At 44.7% G+C, this 22,853-nt stretch overlaps 1 protein-coding gene across 1 annotated transcript in view; it reads right to left on the bottom strand.

Annotated features, from left to right (window-relative positions):
- Positions 1–22,853, bottom strand: part of LOC126455914 (putative inorganic phosphate cotransporter) — a 129,349-nt gene that overhangs the window by 18,793 nt on the left and 87,703 nt on the right. The window contains exons 3-6 of the mRNA XM_050091675.1: positions 19,150–19,380; positions 8,784–8,871; positions 6,938–7,161; positions 6,661–6,810 (exon numbers count right to left, since the gene is read on the bottom strand). Of these exons, the coding sequence (XP_049947632.1) occupies positions 6,661–6,810; positions 6,938–7,161; positions 8,784–8,871; positions 19,150–19,380 (693 nt within the window). The remainder of the gene's footprint in view (positions 1–6,660; positions 6,811–6,937; positions 7,162–8,783; positions 8,872–19,149; positions 19,381–22,853) is intronic.

Below are 22,853 nucleotides of genomic sequence, written 5' to 3'. Positions count from 1 at the left end.
TGCAGCTTCATTCCCAGGGATACCGACATGGCCAGGGACCCACATAAAGCTAACCGGAGAACCGACGTCCACCAGCTGCTGAAGAGAGCGTAGGATCCGGTGCACGAAAGGGTGAACCGGATACGGATCACTGAGGCTCTGGATGGCGCTCAGGGAATCGGAGCAGATGACATAAGCAGAATGTCGGTGGCGGCAGATGTAAAGAACAGCCTGGTAGAGGGCAAAGAGCTCAGCTGTGAAGACCGAACAATGGCCATGGAGCCGGTATTTGAAACTTTGTGACCTGACAATAAAGGAACACCCGACCCCGTCATTGGTCTTTGAGCCACCTGTATAAATGAAGGTCCTATTGATGAACTTTGAACGAAGTTCAACAAAACGGGAGTGGTAGACTGAACTGGGGGTAACCTCTTTTGGGAGCGAGCTGAGGTCAAGGTGAACGCGGACCTGAGCCTGGAGCCAAGGTGGCGTGTGGCTCTCACCCACTCGAAAGGTTGCAGGGAGTGAAAAATTAAGGTGGTGAAGGAGGCGATGAAAGCGAACTCCAGGGGGTAGCAGGGCAGAGACATACAACCCGTATTGACGGTCGAGAGAGTCGTCAAAAAAGGAGCGATAAGACGGGTGGTCGGGCATTGACAGTAGCCGGCAGGCATACCGACAAAGCAGTATATCACGCCGGTAGGTGAGTGGCAATTCGCCAGCGTCAGCGATAAGACTCTCTACGCGACTAGTATAAAATGCTCCAATCGCAAGTCGTAAACCCCGATGTTGTATGGAGTTGAGGCGGCGTAAGATGGATGGCCGTGCAGAGGAGTATACGAAGCTCCCATAATCCAGCTTGGAGCGGACAATCGACCGATATAGACGAAGCAGGACGGTTTGATCTGCTCCCCACGACATACCACGGAGAACACGGAGGACATTTAAAGAATGGGTACAACGGGCAGCCAAATATGACATGTGGAGACCAGCTAAGTTTCCTGTCAAATGTAAGACCTAAAAATTTTGTTGTCTCCACGATTGGGAGAGCAACGGGACCGAGTCGTAAGGACGGTGGGAGAAACTCTTTGTAGCGCCAGAAGTTAATACAGACCGTCTTCTCGGCAGAAAAACGGAAGCCATTGGCGACACTCCAGGAGTAAAGACAGTCAAGAGAATGCTGAAGACAGCGCTCCAGGACACATGTACATTGCGCGCTGCAATAGATGGTAAAATCGTCCACAAAGAGGGAGCCTGATACATCAGCTGGGAGGCAATCCATTATTGGATTGATCGCGATGGCGAAGAGAGCGACGCTCAAAACTGAGGCCTGTGGCACCCCATTCTCCTGGTGAAAGGTGTCTGACAGGACAGAACCCACACGTACCCTGAACCGTCGATCCATTAAAAAAGAATGAATAAAAAGAGGGAGGCGACCGCGAAGGCCCCATGTATGCATGGTGCGGAGAATGCCCGCCCTCCAACAGGTGTCGTAAGCCTTCTCCAAATCAAAGAACACAGCCGCGGTCGGGCGCTTCCGCAGGAAGTTATTCATAATGAAGGTCGACAAGGTAACCAGATGGTCAACAGCAGAGCGGCGCCTACGAAATCCACATTGTACATTGGTAAGTAGGCGTCGAGACTCGAGCAGCCAAACCAACCGAGAGTTAACCATTCGCTCCATCACTTTACAGACACAGCTGGTAAGCGAGATGGGTCGATAACTGGAAGGCAAGTGCTTGTCCTTCCCCGGCTTAGGAATCGGGACAACAATAGACTCGCGCCAGCATGCGGGAACATGTCCCTCCATCCAGATGCGATTGTAAGTACGAAGAAGAAAACCTTTACCCGCAGGAGAAAGGTTCTTCAGCATCTGAATATGAATAGAATCAGGCCCTGGAGCGGAGGACCGTGATCGGCCAAGTGCATTTTCGAGTTCCCGCATGGTGAATGGGGCATTATAACTTTCACGATTCGAGGAGCGGAAGTTAGGTGGCCTAGCCTCCTCTGCCTGTTTGTGGGGGAGGAAGGCAGGGTGGTAATGAGCGGAGCTCGAAACCTCGGCGAAAAAGCGGCCGAAGGCATTGGAGACATCCGCAGGGGCTACAAGGACGTCATTCGCGACCGTCAAGCCAGAAACTGGTGAGTGGACCTTAGTGCCAGATAGCCGGCGCAGGCCACCCCAGACAACAGAAGGAGGAGTAAAACTGTTGAAGGTGCTTGTGAAAGCAGCCCAGCTGGCTTTCTTGCTTTCTTTAATAATACGACGACACTGAGCATGTAATCGTTTATAATTGATACAATTCGCCACTGTAGGGTGGTGTTTAAAGGTGCGTAAAGCACGTCGACGAGCACGTAAAGCGTCTCTACATGCTGCAGTCCACCAGGGGACCGGTACGCGACGTGGAGAGGAAGTAGGATGAGGGATGGAATATTCAGCAGCAGCGAGAATGACTTCCGTGAGGTGTGCGACCTGATGATCGCAGCTTGTGAAGGTTTGATCCTGAAAGGTCGCCCTGGAAGAGAAGAGCCCCCAGTCTGCCTTGGAGATGGTCCAACTAGAGGAGCATGGAGAGGGGGTATGCTGCAGGAGATGGATAACACACGGGAAGTGGTCGCTCGAATATGTATCAGAAAGTACATACCACTCAAACCGGCGTGCAAGTTGGGGAGTACATATAGAGAGGTCTAAATGGGAATAGGTGTGAGATGTGTCCGAAAGAAAAGTAGGGGCGCCAGTATTGAGGCAGACAAGGTTGAGCTGGTTGAAAAGGTCTGCTAACAGGGAGCCCCTCGGGCAGGATGCTGGAGAGCCCCAAAGGGGATGGTGGGCATTGAAGTCTCCAGTTAACAAAAATGGTGCAGGTAGCTGAGCAATAAGTTGCATCATGTCTGCCCTGGTAACGGCAGAGGACGATGGAGTGTAAACGGTACAAATGGAAAATGTAAAAGGGGGGAGAGTAATGCGGATGGCAACTGCCTGCAGGCCGGTGTGCAACGTAATGGGATCATAGTAAATATCATCCCGGACCAGCAACATAACCCCTCCATGAGCCGGGATTCCTACCACAGGGGGTAGGTCAAAACGCACAGAGGTGTAGTGTGCCAAGGCAATTTGATCGCATGGGCGTAGCTTCGTTTCCTGGAGGGCTACGACGAGCGGACGGTGCAAGCGGAGCAGCAACTTCAAGTCCTCTCGATTGGAGCAAATGCTGCGAATATTCCAGTGAATAAGTGCCATCGTAAGAAAGGGAAGATAAAAGAAGGGGTCACCTCGAAGGCCGCGGAGGGCCTGGCTTCGAGCGAGCACTGCCGCCGCTATCAGTAGGCGGACAGTCTTTGTCCATTGGGTCTATAGGTTCATCGGCCATCTTGGGAAGATGGCCGGGAGGGGGAGCTTCCTCCGCCGGTGAACGGCCAGATGTTCGGCTACCAGCGGTGCGGCCAGGCGAAACGTATGATGGCCTGGGGCGGCAACCGCTGGGTGGCGCAGGAGAAGAAATGCGCCGTGGCGGAGAAGGAGAACTGTGCTTCCTAGGAGCCTTCTTGGAAGTACGTTTGGTGGAAGTACCAGTCGAAGGCTGGGAGGTCGAGGTACGTAGGAAGTCTGCCCGGGACGGTTCCTTCTTAAAGGCCCGTGCATCTGACTTCTGGGTCTTCGTCTTGGCAGAAGCTGATGAAGGTGCTTGTATCTGAGGGTGACGGGAGGAAGAGGAGACGTCGACCGGGCGATCTTAGCACTGGCCGAACGGACGACCATGGTGCTGAAGGTCAGATCGCATGTCTGGGTTGCCACCTCCCTGGTAGTCCGAGGAGAGGCGAGGACAGTACTGTATTTCCCCGCTGGGAGCAGCGTGGGCTTCCTACTAGCAAATAGCTTGCGAGCAGCCGAGGTGGACACTTTCTCTTTGACCCGAATTTCTTGGATACAGCGTTCTTCCTTATAGACAGGACAGTCGCGGGAGGATGCGGCATGGTCACCCTGACAGTTCACTCAACGAGGAGACGGAGGTGGACAGTCACCCTCATGGGCATCCCTGCCACAAGTGACACATTTAGCCGCATTGGAACAAGACTGTCGAGTGTGATTGAAACGCTGACACTGGTAACAGCGCGTAGGTGTCGGGACATAGGGGCGAACAGAAATAACCTCATAGCCCGCCTTGATGCGCGATGGCAGCTTAACACTGTCGAAGGTCAAGAAAAGTGTCCGGGTCGGTACAAGGTCACTGTTGACCTTTTTCATGACCCTATGGACAGCCGTCACGCCCTGCTCAGCGAGGAAAGATTGAATCTCCTCGTCAGTCAGTCCGTCGAGGGAGTTAGTATAGACCACACCACAAGACGAATTCAAAGTGCGGTGAGCCTCCACCCGCACAGGGAACGTGTACAGGAGTGTGGCCCGAAGCAGTTTTTGTGCCTGAAAGGCGCTCTCAGTTTCTAGTAATAAGGTACCGTTACGCAACCTGATACAAGATTTGACAGATCCGGCTATGGCATCTACACCCTTCTGGATAACAAAAGGGTTGACAGAGGAAAAATCCTTTCCGTCCTCAGATCGAGAAACGACGAGGAACTGTGGGGTAGGCGGTAGTACTTTTGTCACTGATGGCTGGTCACGTTTCCGTTTTTGGGCAGAAGTCGAGACAGATTGAGTGAAATCCATTGCGGAGGAATCCCCCATGATTGCCAGCGTCTCCGATGGCGTGCTCCTTCCTTGTGGGGACCCTCTCAGAGGGCACTCCCGCCTTAGGTGAATGTTTACACCTCAGGTCACACCTCCCGAGAACCAGACGGAGGGACCAATCGGCATGGTCAGAAGGTATCAGCTCAGGCAATCACCCCTCCCCGGGCCTGGCCTTTACCAGGGGGTACGCGCGTGCCTTACATGTCTACCCAGGGCGGGGAATTACGCATTACCCCGTCACCGGCTACGCGTGCGAACGCGTGGGTCGGCCTTCAGGCACGCACAGGGAGGAAGGAAGAAGAGGAAAAGGAGGAGAGAGAGGGAGAGAGAGGACAGACTGTCTCAAACGCCAAGGCGGAGACCAGAGAAGGCAAGGAGAAGAAGGTAATGAGAAGGCAAGGAGAAGAAGGTAATGAGAAGGCAAGGAGAAGAAGGCAAGGAAACAGTAAGGAAGACAGTGAGGTGGAAAAGAGCAAAGAAAGGAACCAACCAAAGGAAGGAAGAAACGAGAAGGGAAAAAGCAAAATGACCGCAAATAGAGGTCGTGGAACCGTCCGTCTCCGGACGCAGGCACTAACGACCCCCTTGAGGGGGTGGGACTCCTTTTAGTCACCTCTTACGACAGGCAGGAATACCTCGGGCCTATTCTAATCCCCGGACCCGCAGGGGGGACTGCTAATCTAACAAAGGAACAACAGACTATTTTGCTGGGAGAATTTTCATTATCTTCCCTCTTGGAATTGGCACCCAGGTACACTGACTTCTCTCTTCCCAAATACAAAAGCCTGGCTGCTTAATTAGTACTTTACAACTGACTGAGTTCCACTGTCAACTGTCAAACACCAGGTGGCACCATCCTTTGATGAAAGGCTAAAGAAGCTGGTATAATGGTACTACAAGTGTTTTAATTGGGTCTCTCTCTCTCTCTCTCTCTCTCTCTCTCTCTCTCTCTCTCTCTCTCTCTCTCTCTCTCTCTCTCTCTCTCTCTCTCTCTCTCTCTCTCTCTCTCTCTCTAATAGGTTTATGGAAAGGGGTGCAGTTCATAAAAATAACCCAGAGCCCCAGGTCAGTGGATACTTACCAGACGGGATGAGAAGGAAAGATAGATTGATTATTCTCTTCCTCCTCCTCCCCCCGTCCAGTAAGATTCCTCTGACCCAGGGTTCTGGTTTACTTTTATGAACTGTGAGCCCTTTTTCTTCACCACTCTCTCCTCTTCCTTCTCCTTCAACTCTTTTGCCAGAAGGAGCCAAGGAACCACTGTCTCCATAAGCAGAAAGAAAGAGAGAGAGAGAGAGAGAGAGCGAGAGAGAGAGAGAGAGAGAGAGAGAGAGAGAGAGAGAGAACTGATTTTTTTTCTCTATCCATTTAGACACACTATATATATATATCCAAGCCCATAAGCCCATCAGAAATTAATTTATGGGAAGCCCCCTATAAACTGATTTTAATAAACTATTACCAAATTGCCGTAGATGTAAAGTCATATTTTACTACTATTTGCATGGAATTTCTATATAATCATTGAGAATTGAGAAACACTGCAATCAGACACAGAGGACAACAGAATGCCAGTGGATAGCCACATCATCTATTGCCAATTGCAGCACTCAGTGTGGCAACAAAGAACATGCAGCAAGCACACTGCTCTCTGAACCAATGTCCACTTTCGTTATGCTGCTGCTATTTATTTAAGCAGCTACTCAGTAGGTCTTACAAGCTAAGCACACTAACTAGTCCTCTCACAAATGAAAACAATACTTGAGTACTGGGAACCAAACTCATGTCCTCCACATTTCAGCCAAACACTAACTACTAGCATACCACGATGGATGTCGTGGGGAAAATGCAGATTAAATTCTAATTAGACTGTTCCTGTTTATATCACTGAAAAAGCTAAATTTATAAAATTATAAGAACCAAGAATACTTTAGTCACTATGCATTGCACTTGCCTAGTTTCCTTTATTTTAACTGCATGTTCCTTATACTTACTGACTGAATATCAAATCCAAGAACACTGCTGAAATAGGTTGGCATTTCAGTTAGCAACGTATAGAAGCCCCAGTTCTGACCACAGTGAACAACTGCAAGAGCAATAAATGGCATTGAAGACAGTATTGAAATCCATGGTGTAGGCATCCTCTGAAAGAAATTTTTAGAAAAGCATTTAAACATTTTCTCTTACCACTGCAACATCCTTTCAGGTACCAATAGTAGTCTTACTACATTAATGGATACGTTTTCTTCAGTCAAAAGACTGCATGCTTACCTCTCCCTCATGTGAAACTTTATTCAAACAGTCTTCAATATAGAACTGCTCCTCTTTTGATATGTATTTGTGGCTAGATGGCTTATCTGCACCAAGGAAGAAAATAAGAATACCCCACAGAACTGAGATACCACCAAATGTGTAGAATATGGATGGCCAGCCAGCAGCACTATTTGCTAACACTCCAGATACAGCCATTGCTACTATTGTTCCCAACTGAGCACCTTTAAAAAAAATGAAGAAAAATGAATTTAAAAACATTGTAATTCAAGAAAGTATCCTGCCTTCCTTTCTCTGCATGAAAATGCTGAAAAATCTTTCAAAGTGTGAACCTTTTTTACTATTATTTCTTTTTGGAATCTAATTATACTTCACACACATGCCTTTAAGTTGCTTAAGGAAATCAAACATCCATTAGGAAGAAGTAGGACTGGGAAAACCTGCAGTAACATTATTCACAGAGGTAATTTCAGAATCATTAGATAGACTCATTTAATGTCCATCTTTCTCAGTGGGAAAAATACCATGACACATTGTTGAAAAACATCTCTGCACCATGGCTAAGGGGGCTAGTAAATAAAACGTCAGGTCATAGGCTTGTGGGTGTATCACTTCCAATACGATACAAACATCCACCTCAAAACTACAGAAAATGTAACTGTATATCTGAAGAAGAATTCAGTTGAGAATATTTGGAAGTTACAAGGGGAATATAGAGCTGATCAGCATTTACCTTTTTGGAGACTAAATTCTAAGGCTGCTGACACACAAGGGAAGTAGCAAAAAATTGTCATATTTGTTAGTTTCTTTATCAGAGAGGAGAAAGAATTTTAGAAGGTTGGGAAACAGGGCACATCACTCAGAAGTGAGTGATGTGAGGATGAGATGAGAAAAATTAAGGATAAGCAGAAACTGCTAATTTTGATATGAGGAGAGAAATGACATCAATTGGGATGCATGTTACTCGAAATTTTTTTAGCTATCCACTGAACTTAAAAATACAGGAAGTGCCACCCAGAACACTTCTTCGATTCTATATAGGCAGGCAATGTGCCAGTTTCATGAAGCCAGTACTAGAATATTTTTGTTTGAAATGAGAACCGAAAAAAATAAAGCCTTTAGAAGCGATAATTCATGTTGGCCACTGAATGTGTGAACCATATACTGAGTTAGTACATTCAGTCTTTTCATGATTTATAGCTACCCTTATTTTTAACATTTACTCTATTTCCCGCAATTCTTTCATGCTTCCACAGAATATGATGTGCTAAACTTTATTTTCATTTGAAATACATAAATCATCAGGTTTCTTTTATAAATGTTAAGCAAATAGCCATATAATAAATAGCTACTTTAACATGACAGAGTAGGGTCATCCATACAGAACATTATGATACTTCATTAACCTTCGATTATGAAACCGATGTTGCCCATAGTACTTAGTCATTGCAAACACTGTAATTTGGTTCATTTCTGATATTTAAATAGTTTACAATCTCTCAGTATAACTATGTAAATATCAGCTTATGAAATATTCCTGGTTATTTCAGAATGGGATTTTCTTTTCACATTAGAATGTGCACTGATATGGAACTTGCTGACAGATTAAAATTTTATGCCAGACAAAGTTTAAACCAGTTTAAACTGCTCATTGTAGTAGGAAAACAGTTTTTAGCGACTTGTTAGTTAACTATGTTATGTATATCTACAGCATCTGTATCATCAAGATGATCAAAGCTGCTTCAGAATAAATAAAACCAATATGACAGAACTTGAAAGCTTTATATTTGACTTTACATTACGTAGATTTTTATGTAAATTTATGATTTTAACTCTTACTACTTACCTGCATATACTAGAGTTCCCATTCTTCCCTTTTCTTCAGGAGGAATCCATTTCGCTAGGTAGGTGTTAGTCGACGGATATATAAAACCCTGAAAAGAAAGCGTAACAGTCGTTATGAAACCAGATGCGATTCACCACCTTTCAGAGATCTATAACCAGTCACAAACTGAAATGCAACAACTCCTGATTTCGAATATATATAATTTTTTTCTGTTCAAAACTAACTAAAGCTATGCAAATCCTGTCTTCTACATCTTCTGTTATGAAGGTCATAAAATTCTTCTTAGAGCACCAAAATGGCAAGATGTTAAAAGCATCCGCATTATATGGTTAGAATCATATCTTAACATAAATCAGGTGGTCACATTAATAAATTACCCTACTGGAGTGAAAGAATTTAAAGGAGGCAACTATTAAAAATATGGTGTCCTTCATTGTACCACACTCTTGCTCTTATCCAGTGCAAGATATTTAATAGGAATATTTGATGATTTCAAGAACTTTCATGTATGCTGATGTGCTTGTGCTGGTTGGTGTCATCCTCTCCACCCAGTCCCCAGGCAAAGAAAATCCCCAACCCAGCCAGAAATCAAACCCAGGACCCCATGATCCAGGGGCAGCAATGCTAGCCACTAGACCACAAGCTGTGCACAGATGAACTTTGGAACCAGGTGAATGCAGCATGGATGGCCATACCAACACAATGGCATTGATGCCTTCTACAGTTTGATGCCATCAAGCAAGGAACAAGTTATCAGGGCCTATGGCAGACCCTGAGCCTACGAGGCAACAGGATGCAAGCTGAACCAAGGCGACTGAAATGCTAACCATTTCTGCAGAACATACTAATGTACAGGTCCTGTGAACATGAAAACCCTATCTAGTTATTTGAGGTGTTTTTTACTTTTTTCTTCAACACGAGTGCATTTAAGGGAGAGCAGGCTGAATAGTATTTATCTGTTATTGAACTTTAAGCACTTATGTTTTTGCTAAAGGAATTTAAGTTTTGTTGTTGTTATAATTGGTGCCAGATATTTAGTCTGTGCAGTCACTTTCAAGACAAAGCAGTAATTGAGGTAACAGTTTCAGGGATCCTGCCACAACATGTTGCTGTTACAGCCAGGGTCAAGTCCCACTAGTTGGACCTATGGGATACCTCCTCCAGAACTGCAGGACCAAGTGGGCACCTTCCATCTTCCCATCACATCCAGTGGGCACCAGGAATCGTGGAGACCCTACTTTTATTATTTGGAACTGTTTAAGGTAGTAGAGAGGTTTCATTCCATTCAGCCTCAACAATTAATTCCCAGTACTCCACTAACACCAAAATTAGGTTCACTGATAAAGTGAAATGATCCTATGGCATTGTTGACTGGGTGTTCAGTCTGGTGTGATTTGGCCCTCAGGTGAAAGTCTTTCCATTGATCAAGGGCTGAAGCACAGCTGCTCCAGATAGAGTGAGGAACAAACAACTGGCTGTAGCACCCAGCTTAACATTACAGCTTATAAAACACATGCTATGCAATTCCAGACAAAAATGATTACATTTGTTCGTAGTGTGTACAAATGAACAGCGGAGAGAGATGGCACCAGCATGTGGTTCACCTAACCAAAAATATCAGTACACTCTGCTTTAAACTGAAATTTCTTTTTTCAGCTGTCAATGTGATCAATATTTATTTCACTGACGTAGAAGTTGATACCACGCAGAAGAAGCCCCTTCATGTTCCTTGGGATTCCTACACTGTACTAATAGATTTACTCTCTAATGGTAGTGGCATTCAATAAGAAATGAATTTGTGCCGAGCTGTGAAATTCACTGTCATAATTCCAGAAGCAAAAATAATTTCCATCCTGAATGCTATACTGGGATGCCTACCCTGTATAACATTCAGGATGGGATTTTATCATTTGAAGCAAAAGACTATAATAGATCTAATGTAGGACACATATATACTTTAATCAGAACATTTGGTGCCAGGGATTTCCACACTAACGTACATATTAGAAAGGTTTTAACTTTTGCATTACATAAGCAGCTTCAGGTGTCCTCTGTAAAGCTGCGCAAATGCTCAGTATTATGGAAGGGTTGGGCTGGTTGTTACTCTAATATGCTGGGGTGGAAGATTCAGGATGCCATACAGGATGTAGGTTGTGTACTACCAGTTTATAATTGGTTTTGAAATCCGAAATACTCCTTTAGCATTACCAGCCTTTGTTCACTGTGACCGGCAGTGATTAACAAGTTGATAGCGGTCTAAGAAAACGTGTTGGTAGGATTGTACAATGAGTATTTATGAAAGATATGTCCAGCTTTGGTAAGATCAGGCCCAATTTCTTGTCACTTAGGGACTGAGATGATGCAGTGTCATCATTTCAGCCAACATTTCTTAACATGCCACCTCAGCAACATAATGACCCTGGCAGCAGGAATTACACAACTAGCCTACCTGGCTAATGATTTCACATCTGCACAAAGCAGTATCAATACAACAGTATGAAGTGGTGAAATATTAATCTGTTAAATAGTGTTAGAAGAGCAGTATCCTTTTCTCTCTCAAGTTACTACTTTACTACTAATACACTATGTTCTGGTTTGAAAATTATTAAAAAATTAATGGTGACTGTATGCAGCATGAGTAAATCTGATCTAGTTTGAATTTATTGTTTAAATTTGCAGCATAATCAAATCAGTCCAAAGACCAATGACCCAAAAACATTATAGAAGCAGCCTACTCTAGCAAAATAGAAAATGAACAAAAATTGAAAATGAGTGAACACCTATCTTCGACCAAGAAAACATTGATATAAGGATTTTATTTCTTTGCATTTTTAGCCATTTCAAGCAGAGGATATGCTTTACTCCACAATTTTGTACATTTCTAGTGGGATAACTAACTACGGTGTCCATTTATAGTAAGATTGAGCAGAAGATGACAGATCCATGCACTTCATATATTTTCAGATAGATACCCATTTCTGGTTTTTCTGTAGTGTACAATTGAGACCACTTTTACGTTGTTCATCACAAGAAGAGCTGCACCCAGAAGGTCCTGAATAATCCACTGCAAACTGGGTGGCTATATTGCATGTCATCAGCTATGCAAATGATTGCTTTCACATGGTGAGCCATTGGGGTTCAGGGGTGGGACCATGAGTGGTCTTCGATCCAGTCAAGAGGGCCATAAATGACTGTACCAGTCCGAATGACAGCAGCTAATGTCATTAGAGCATCACTGTTACGTTATGCCATGACGACACATTCAACACCAGGTTGCCCAGCTAGATGAATTTGAGAGGGTATGCATCATGGGGCTGTAAAAGATGGAGTTCCTAGCATTATTGTGCTCCATGCTGGTCATACAGGCATCACCATTCCCCATATGCGGCTGCAATAGATACAGGAAGGCATACATGCATGACATATGAGATATGGTCATCCGACACGGAGGGAGGACCAACAGATGTCTGCCACAATAACAGAATTAATGGCAACGTTAGAGGCTGTTCAGTGGGCTGTCATGTATTGTACACAAAATTCCAGAAGTGCTAGTACCATTGGCAGCCAGTTGCACGATTCTCACTTAATGCTACTCATTATGAGGCCTACCACCTGTACCCGCACAGAATCACACCCGTTTCACCTTGTTTTGGCACTGATGGACATGGGACACTGCGAATTGGTAGTGGGTCATCCTTAGTGATGTGTCCTGCTTCTGTCTCGTAAGCAATGACCACTGGATTCATGTCTGGAAGCCCAGTGGGAAAGACAACGGTTTGTGCTTTCCCACCACAGGTTCCACTAGGCTGGTGTGGAGAGCAATATCCTATGGTGTCCTTCACAGTGTTTCTAATGGGTTCCATGACAGCCATACAGTTTGTGGAGGTGGTCCTGCAACCAGTGGCTCTGCCTTTCATGAATGGCCATGCATATTATCTATTTCAACATAGCACCCCATGTCCTCTGTACCATTACCACATCTTGACCATGCCTTGTAGCTGTGGATTCTCTGCCACAACCATTCGCATTGCCCAATCTCTCCCTGATCATAAATATATGGGATCCCACGGAGCATGTCATCAGGATGGCACCTCCATCCCCCAGTCTACAGCAACTGCACACCCTGGTGCAAGCAGCAAGGGATGGAGTATCAAGACTACCTCTGAGACCTGTACAGTTACATGCCACTACATGCTTGTTTTCAGAAAGTAGGGGGACTACTACTATACTAAGATGTGCTTTGTGTCCATGTAATGCAAAAATATTGGTCCTTTGAAGTTTAAAGTGTAATCATTTAATATGTGTGGTGCTATCTACCTGCCTGCCAACAACAATTGCAATCCAACTTTTTCTGGGTGTGCAGCTGTTTATGATTATCAGTACATCAAATTCATTTAGAAGTTCTACAGTCTAAAGTTTTATGCATAAATGTCAGTTTCCCATTATCTTTCACTAGTTGTATTCAAACTTCTTAAAGTTTGAAAATATATATTATACGATGTAATATCAAAAATGCTGTGAAAAATATATTTTGTACCTTGTTCAGACAACTGTTCTTTCCAATTTTACTTTATACACATGGCATTAAAGGTAAATATTTTATATTTTTGAGCATCATATACTTTGTAGTAAATCAACCATTCTAAACAAAAGATTTACATTCAGCTGATTAGGGCAGCAATATCTGGTTAATGAATCTCTTCTCCCCTCTCCCCTCCCCCCCCCCCCCCTGCTCTCTTGATATTCGAGAACATGCCGAGAAGTATTGCCTGCCAGGTCAGGTGAAAACAAAGCATTTTAAATAAAATGATGTTAACATTCTCCATCTTTATTTTCACGTCTACATATTTAGTTGTCAACATAATCAGCTGGCGACTAATATTTCTCCCAACGAGAGTCCAGTTTGTTGGTACAGCATTGTTGAATGTCTGACTTTGCTGACGAAGCCACAGCACCACCTCTAGTTGCACCGCTTCATCATTGTCAAAGTGAAGTCCTCTAAGAAGTTCTTTAAATTCTGGAAAAATACGAAGATAGATTGGCTCAAGTTGCGACTGTACTGTGGACGATCGGTGACAGGGAACCCAAGGCGTCTGTCAGCAGAAAATCTAAGCGATCAGGTGTGGTCCGGTATTGTGCTGAAGAGGAGGGAACTCCGCGCACACACAAACCAACTCTTCCAATTGTAAACTCTAATACAGCACGGTGCTTCTCAGGCACCGATATAGTTACTAACCTTCTAGCGCCGGAGGACGAAGTATGTAGGCATCAATAATAATAATAATAATAATAATAATAATAATAATAATAATAATAATAATAATAAATATGGCTTTTGGAACAGACAAATGTAAGAAAAATAGCATAGTCAAGGGAAAACACACTAAACAAGAAGATTACATACTGGATAACCACAGCGACTGCATAGAAGCAATGTAAAAAACAGATGCCTATAAATATCTAGGATACAGACAAAAAATAGGAATAGATAATACAAATATTAAAGAAGAACTAAAAGAAAACTATGGACAAAGACTAACAAAAATACTGAAAACAGGATTGACAGCAAGAAAGAAGACAAAAGCTATAAATACTTATGCTATACAAATATTGACCTACTCATTTTGAGTAGTGAAATGGAGTAACACAGACCTAGAAGCACTCAATACACTTACACGATCACAATGCCACAAATATAGAATACATCGCATACATTCAGCAACAGAAAGATTCACATTAAGCAGAAAGGAATGAGGATGCGGATTTATCGACATAAAAAACCTACATTATGGACAGGTAGACAATTTAAGAAAATTCTTTATAGAACGAGCAGAAACTAGCAAAATACACAAAGCAATTTCATAACCACTTGTACAACCCTTTAGATCACATAACATCAACAGATACGAAGAAAGTAAATTGGAAAAAGAAAACATTACATGGCAAGCAACCATATTGTCTAATACAGCCACACATTGATAAAGACGCATCCAACACATGGCTAACAAAAGGCAATATATACAGTGAGACGGAAGGATTCATGATTGCAATACTGCATCAAACAATAAACACCAGATATTATAGCAAGCATATTATTAAAGAGCCCAATACCACAACAGATAAATGCAGACTTTGCAAACAACAAATAAAAACAGTAGAGCACAGCACAAGCGGATGTACAATACTAGCAAATACAGAATACCCCCAGAAGACATGACAATGTAGCAAAAATAATACATCAACAGCTTTCCTTATAACATAAACTTAAAAAAAAACAATACGTTCCCACATACAAGTATGCACCACAAAATGTACTGGAGAATGATGAATACAAGTTATACTGGAACAGAACCATTATAACGGATAAAACAACACCACATAACAAACCTGACATCATACTCACCAATAAAAAGAAGAAATTAACACAACTAATCGAAATATCCATACCCAATACAACAAATATACAAAAGAAAACGAGAGAAAAAATTGAAAAATACATCCAACTGGCTGAGGAAGTCAAGGACATGTGGCATCAGGATAAAGTTGACATACCAATAATACTATCAACTACAGGAGTCATACCGCACAGTATCCACCAGTACATCAACGCAATACAGCTACATCCAAACTTATATATACAACTACAGAAATCCATAATTATTGATACATGTTCAATTACCCGAAAGTTCCTAAATGCAATATAACATATACCGTATAGTTAAAAGGAAGTCACGCTTGATCAAGGTCCGCGTCACTTTCCATTTTTGACCAGACATAACATCTGAGAAAAGAAATAATAATAATAATAATAATAATAATAATAATAATAATAATAATAATAATAATTATCGATATTTAAATATATTTCATGCTTTCCGAAGAAAACTTGACAAATCTGGAAAAGAAATAAAACAGGTGAAACATTTGATGCACCTTTGAAAGATGCTCGGAATCGTGTACAGCAATTGAGAGAACAATAAAGAATTTGTAGTTCCATGTTTAATTTATATTCTTAGAATAGGATTAGGCAGATCATGCGGTCTGCTGTTTTGTGGCCAAAACATTTCTGTCATCTACGCTCGAATTTGTAAGAAAGTTCCAACAACTTTGAAGTACCAAAAATGTTGCAAAGATCAAGAAAGCTAATACGTGTGGCAGACGTAATTTCTCCCTTTTAAGTGCCGTCATCGTCGTTGCTCACTCAGTTTTTCAGATCAACAGAAATGGGATAAATGATGTCGATTATCACTCAAAGACCCTTCAAACGTCTCTCTAATCTACATTATTTCTTAATTTTAGAGAAATGATTTCGCTAAATATTTGACCGTATTTTTTCCAAAATTTACTTTATTGTTATTCATGCACACAACTCCTAAACCACTGGACCGATATCAGCCAAACGCGGTACACATCAGTCACTCTCTGGAAATCACTGTGGTGCTAAGGTGGGGGTGAAGCAGTGTCGCCCTTGACCCGCGAACACACATACGTTAGACATCCAGTATTTAAGAATGACATCATCTAGAGACTTGCAACAAACTATGCACACAATTTCAAAACTTTACGAAACTTTTCTTTGGTGACGACCCTCACAAAATAGTGGAAGGCAAGAAGTTTATCGTTTGTAACATATTCGCTGTTAATGCAGTGAAACTGCCTCATGAAGCATGACATTTTAATTTATTACTTCTTTACTACTCAATACTCAACACATTTCGCATACAATAGCCATATATACCACTGGACGTACCTCCAATATTATATTATTGTACAGCATGTTGTTCAGAAGACACGAAATCAAACAATGAGCTTCTTGAAAGTTAAACTGCAGGGCGAAATTGGCAAGAGATACAGGTGAAACGTGTGTACAGTTGTGAAATATATAAAAAAATATGTGAAATACGTTTTTCACGTGCGTATGGAGACAAAGCTAAGGATAAAAAGCTCATCCTGAACTACTGGTACGATTTCCACCAAATCTGACACACATAGTGAAGATTCGACTAAACAGACTAATATTTAAGTCATTCAGATAATAAAAAATCCGGGTGATTGAATTTATTGACAATAGAGATTTTTGTATTTTTAACTTTAGAAAGAAAGGGACGTTGTCATATGGTTATTGTTCTTATGTAATTTGGACAAACAAGAACAAGCTAAACTTAATAAATTGAACAAAAATTATGTTTGATAAGAGAGTAGAAACGTTTTCGTATATCCGTACATTTTTCTTAAAATTACTAAAATACTGTAACCATCATGAAATATCTAAAAAGTGACGTAGGATAGTCACTGTAGATTAGTTTCACTGAAAATATTTGGTAATTTCCGTTTGAAGTAAACATTTTTTTCTTCATTGGTCTACATCACAAATTCGTTGTGATTCTAATAAACTCACGGCATCACACACACACACACACACACACACACACACACACACACACACACACACTGTTTTCGAACCATTTGAAAGCTGTTTCCAGGGCTTTAAGCGCTTCCGCATAAGATGGTCATGCATAATTTTCTGCATCTACGTTTCCTTCAGTTTAATTTTCTTGCGTTTCCTGCTGTTTGTTTACCGCATGTGACGTAGATAGTATAGAGGTACTTAGTCACCGTTGAGAAGGTGGATAATCGCGAATCCGTGTCACTGAGGTTCGGATAATCGAGTCTCTGTGGTATTAGTTACCATGTGGAAAGAGATACTCCGTGGATGAGAACCACCAGCCTCCTGTGGGCTGAGTGTGATAACGTGAAGAGGGAAAGTGGGAGGAGGAGATGGACAGACAGCGAGGGGAAGGATGGTTGGTTGGTTGATTTGTTTGGGGGAGGGGACCAAACAGCAAGGTGATCGGTCCCATGATCGAGGATGGCAGAAAGCAAGGGAGGAACAACACAAACAGCACAGTCCAGTCAATGTGCAAATGAAGAGAGAAAAGGGACGTGAGAACAGCAGAAAATGTGAAGAACAAGAGGGGGGTGGACGGTAATGGGGAGAGCAGATAATGAGGATGTTTGGTTTGTGGGGCGCTCAACTGCACGGTTATCAGCGCCTGTACAAATTCCAACCTTTGCTCAGTCCAATCTCGCCACTTTCATGAAGGGGAGAGCAGAGGTGCCCCAGAAATGCTATGCACGGTGGGGCACCAGCACCGCCACCGACCTGTCCCAACGCCCACACCATATTATCACGACACAACGGGGAGAACAACAGTGGAAAAGGGGAACTAAACAGCACAACAAACCAGACCATAAATGTAGGGAAAAGGTGGCGAGATCCTGACCGATGTGGAGACAAGGTCAAGGCCCCCCAGAACCAACACCTACGCTGTGGTACTAACAAGAAGATTTAGGAACTTACACCTGAAAGTACAAATAAATTTCGTGAAGGAAAGCTAAAACAGAGGTAACCGGACAAGGTTCATCCACGAACACCTGAGGCAAAGAAGGGGGGAGGGCATATTTATTGCAAAAGGCCAATAGGCAGGAGAAATCCAGCAAAATATGGATCACCGTGAGTGGAGCCCCACAACTACAAATTGTGGGAGGGGGTCATTGTGGAATAAAAGACCATGGGTCAACCTAATAATGTCCAATATGCGGACGGCAGAGAATAGTAGATTCCCGCCGGGAGATGAAGACGTAAGAACACCACATGGTGGGAGTCTCCTTGATGACAGGAAGTTTATTAGATATGGAGATTAGCTGAGAAAAATCTGCCCACGATTCAGCAATAAGGGATTTGATGTAAAGCTATAAATGGGGCTCACCCAGAGGGCTCACCCAGAGGGCTCACCCAGAGGGCTCACCCAGAGGGCTCACCCAGAGGGCTCACCCAGAGGGCTCACCCAGAGGGCTCACCAACAATGGGGGGGAGGGAGGTGGATGCCCCCCACCCAGCCAGATGATTAGCAACAACAGAATCAGCGAGAAGGTTGTGAATGGCAGAGACAAAGGGGTGACAGAAAAGCATCGAGTGGTAGCCTGAAGGCCACTCTGAGTCTGTGTATAACAAAATGGGGGTGAAGGAGGACTGTATAATAAAACAGAGAGCCCGATAGATGGCCACGGCCATCAATTCCGCGGTAAACACATGAGAGGGGAAGGAGGAGTGGACTAGAAGAAGATTGGAATATATACCCAAGCACTGCTGGGTACTCAGCTAGTTATCTTAAATCTTAGGCATTAGCGGCGTAAGTGAAACAATGACGGCAAATCTGACTTTGCAAGGGGGAAAGGGGAGGGGGCGCAACGGGAGGGAAAAACTGACCTCTCCCATATAACGAACCTTGGATCCACGCCCTTGTTTCACGCCTCTGAAAGTAACAGTAACGCAGTAAGCGGCCAGAATGTAGCGAGTACGTACCTGGACCATTCCGATGACGATGCGGAGGGCGCACATGAGGACGACGCCGCCCAGGTCTGCGGCCAGCTCGGTGAGGCCAGTGAGCGCCCCGGACAGGAAGAGGGCCGCGGCCAGGAAGTTCTTGGCGCCGTAGCGGCCCGACAGCCAGCCCGCGGGCACCTGCGTCGTGATGTAGCCCCAGAAGAACGAGCTCAGGATCGTGCTCGTCTCCGTCGGGTTCCACCCGTAGTCCTGCCGGCACAGAACACACTTTACTTCACCAGTTCCTACTTTACAACAACAAGTTACCATCACGAAAGAGCGAGAGTCCTCACACTGCAAATTATTTGTCCCAGTGTATCAGGAGACCCAGAACAAGGACAGGTCAAGAGGGGACAGTTTCCGCGTCCTGCTATCTGGTGTGCCGTGTCAGCAGTTATCTATAGTCGCACCGAGGGGCAGTGACCTCTCTTCGGGCTATAAAGTGCCGAAGGTTCTCTGATGCGGTCGTCGGTTGCGAGAGACATGGTTGTTGAATGGAGTAGGGCAAGCCAGGAGTTTGGCTGGCGAGTCGTGGCTGATGGGCCGAGAGAATTCGCCGGGAACACCTGGTGTGCTCGGTGCCCTGCTGAGGGTGTTGCTGCAGATCTACCAATGCTTCATCGGAAAACTTGGTAACTGCATTTGTGGAGATGTAAGCACATACCAAACCGACGTTTGAATTAAGGTGTTGTCCTATGCTGACAGTTTACTGAAGAAGCCTCAAACTTTCATTGCTATCTGTCATGGTCTCTCCCTTGTTAAACGCGGAGTACTATTTGGGGTTCGGAGATAAGGTGCTGAATTTAATGGTAGTCAGTCCTTTGAAATGCGTCAGTGGTAAGAATGCTAAAGGTATCTTTATAAGTCGCCAAAGTAGTATACTAGTGTTTAATAGCTTCTGTAGCAGTCTGACGCTACTGACATCGTTACAGCTGTTTATTACGAGTATTTGTTAAGCTGATGAAATGTTCCTGTTTCTGGTGTGTAAGATATGCCTGTTGCAGGTGAACGACACCAGTGTGTACGTCCTATGTATATTAGGGCAACGTCTGTGCTGATGAATTCCATGTAATGTAGCTTATGTAAAGTAGCGTATGTAAAAGGAAAACACGTCCTACAAACATGTTGCCGAGTTACAGAACAGGATAGTGGCAGCAGTTGAGGCATGCTGCAACAGAAGGGAAGCATGGTTTGTTTGTTTTTTTTTTTTTTTTTTTTTTTTTTAGGTAGAGTTTAAGGGCGCTCAACTGCTGAGGTCATTAGCGCCCAGTCACTGGTGTTAGAACACAAGGAACCTGCTAAAACTCAAGGGGATGGGGGGACATCAAAAGGACCTGACAAAGATGCAGATGAAATAAGTAAAAAGGTTAAATGTCTTTGGTCAAGCCAGTTAAAGTTATAAAACGCAGAAGACGAGCAGCTGCTCGAGCGTCATCAGCTAAAACATCCGGTAAGGTAGATGGCAGGGACAGGACAACACGAAATTGACTAAAACGGGGACACAACAATAAAACATGGCGCACCGTTAATGCCTGACCACAAGGGCACTGCGGGGCTGGGTCACCAGAGAGCAGGTAGCGGTGGCTAAACCGGCAATGCCCAATCCGCAACCTGGTCAGAAGGACCTCCTCGCGCCGAGATGGTCGGGAGGAAGTTGTCCAAGCAGTTGGGAGCGGTTTTACTGCCTGGATCTTGTTTCCTTGGAGGGATGACCAAGCATCCCACCACAAGGACACAAGCCTCTTACATACATCCCCACAAACGTCAGATGACGGGACACAATGGGAGGCTGGCCGAGGCTGGAGGACTGCAGCCTTGGCTGCAGCATCCGCAGCCTCATTCCCAGGCACTCCTACATGTCCGGGGACCCACAGAAAGCTGACAGAACCGCCATTGTCATCGAAAGAATGGAGGGACTGCTCTATTCGTTGAATCAAGGGATGGACCGGATAGGGAGCCCCAAGGCTCTGAAGAGCACTGAGTGAGTCAGTGCAGAGTACATACGATGAATGGCGGTGGCGGCGGGCATACTGAATGGCCTGATGGAGAGCAAAAAGCTCGGCCGTAAAGCTGGAACATTGGTCAAGGAGCCGGTATTTAAAGGTGGCGGTCCCGACGACAAAGGCACAGCCGACACCATCGTCAGTTTTGGAGCCATCGGTGTAAATAAAGGTGTGACCAGCAAGTCGAGCACGAAGTTCGACAAACTGTGAGCAATACACTGCAGCCGGAGTACCCTCCTTCGGGAGTGAGCTGAGGTCGAGATAAATACGAACCGGATCCTGGAGCCAAGGTGGTGTCGGGCTCGCACCCTCTCTGAAGGTGGTAGGGAGGGCAAAATCCAATTGTCGAAGCAGGCGACGGAAGCGGACTCCAGGGGGCAGCAGGGCAGACACATACAACCCGTACTGACGGTCGAGAGAATCGGCGAAGAAGGACTTGTAAGAGGGGTGTTCGGGCATAGACAACAGCCGGCAGGCATACCGACACAGCAGTATGTCGCGCCGGTAGGTCAATGGTAACTCGGCAGCTTCAGCGTAAAGACTCTCGACAGGACTAGTGTAGAAGGCTCCGGTCGCAAGACGTATCCCCCGATGGTGGATGGAGTTGAGCCGGCGTAAGAGGGACGGCCAAGCGGACGAGTAGACGAAGCTCCCATAATCCAGCTTCGATCGGACTATGGACCGATACAAGCGAAGCAGGACAGTGCGATCCGCTCCCCAAGATGAACCGCTAAGAACTCTGAGGACATTAAGGGAACGTGTACAACGGGCTGCCAAATAAGAGACATGTGGAGACCAACACAGTTTCCGGTCCAACGTGAGCCCTAGAAACTTAGTTGTGTCCACGAATGGGAGAACAACGGGACCGAGATGTAAGGATGGCGGAAGGAACGCTTTATATCGCCAAAAGTTGATACAAACCGTCTTGTCTTCAGAGAACCAGAAGCCATTTGCCACGCTCCATGAGTAGAGGCTGTCTAGACAACGCTGGAGGCAGCGCTCCAGGAGGCATGTTCTCTGGGCACTGCAGTAGATCGCGAAGTCATCGACAAAGAGAGAGCCTGAGACATTAGGTGGAACGCAATCCATAATTGGATTGATCGCGATGGCAAAAAGGGCTACGCTCAAGACGGAGCCCTGAGGCACTCCGTTCTCCTGGAGGAAGACGTCGGACAATACGGAACCCACACGTACCCTAAACTTTCGATCCGTTAAAAAGGAATCAATAAAAAGGGGCAGACGACCGCGTAGGCCCCACTTGTGCATAGTGCGGAGGATACCTCCTCTCCAACAGGTATCATAAGCCTTCTCCAAGTCGAAGAACACGGCTACCGTTTGGCGCCTTCGCAAAAAGTTGTTCATGATGAATGTCGACAAGGTCACAAGGTGGTCAACAGCGGAGCGGCGGCGACGAAAGCCGCATTGGACATTAGTAAGTAGTCGTCGAGGTTCAAGAATCCAAACTAACCGAACATTAACCATGCGCTCCATCACCTTACAGACACAGCTTGTAAGAGAAATGGGGCGGTAACTAGAAGGAAGGTGTCTATCCTTCCCGGGTTTGGGTATAGGAACAACAACGGCGTCACGCCAACGCATGGGGACCTGACCTTCGGTCCAGATGCGATTGTAGGTACGAAGAAGGAAGCTTTCGCCCGCCGGAGAAAGGTGTGCCAGCAT

Source organism: Schistocerca serialis, chromosome 1 (genome assembly GCF_023864345.2).
Source record: "Schistocerca serialis cubense isolate TAMUIC-IGC-003099 chromosome 1, iqSchSeri2.2, whole genome shotgun sequence".
NCBI classification, from domain to species: domain Eukaryota; kingdom Metazoa; phylum Arthropoda; class Insecta; order Orthoptera; family Acrididae; genus Schistocerca; species Schistocerca serialis.
This window is presented reverse-complemented; position numbering and strand designations above follow the sequence as displayed.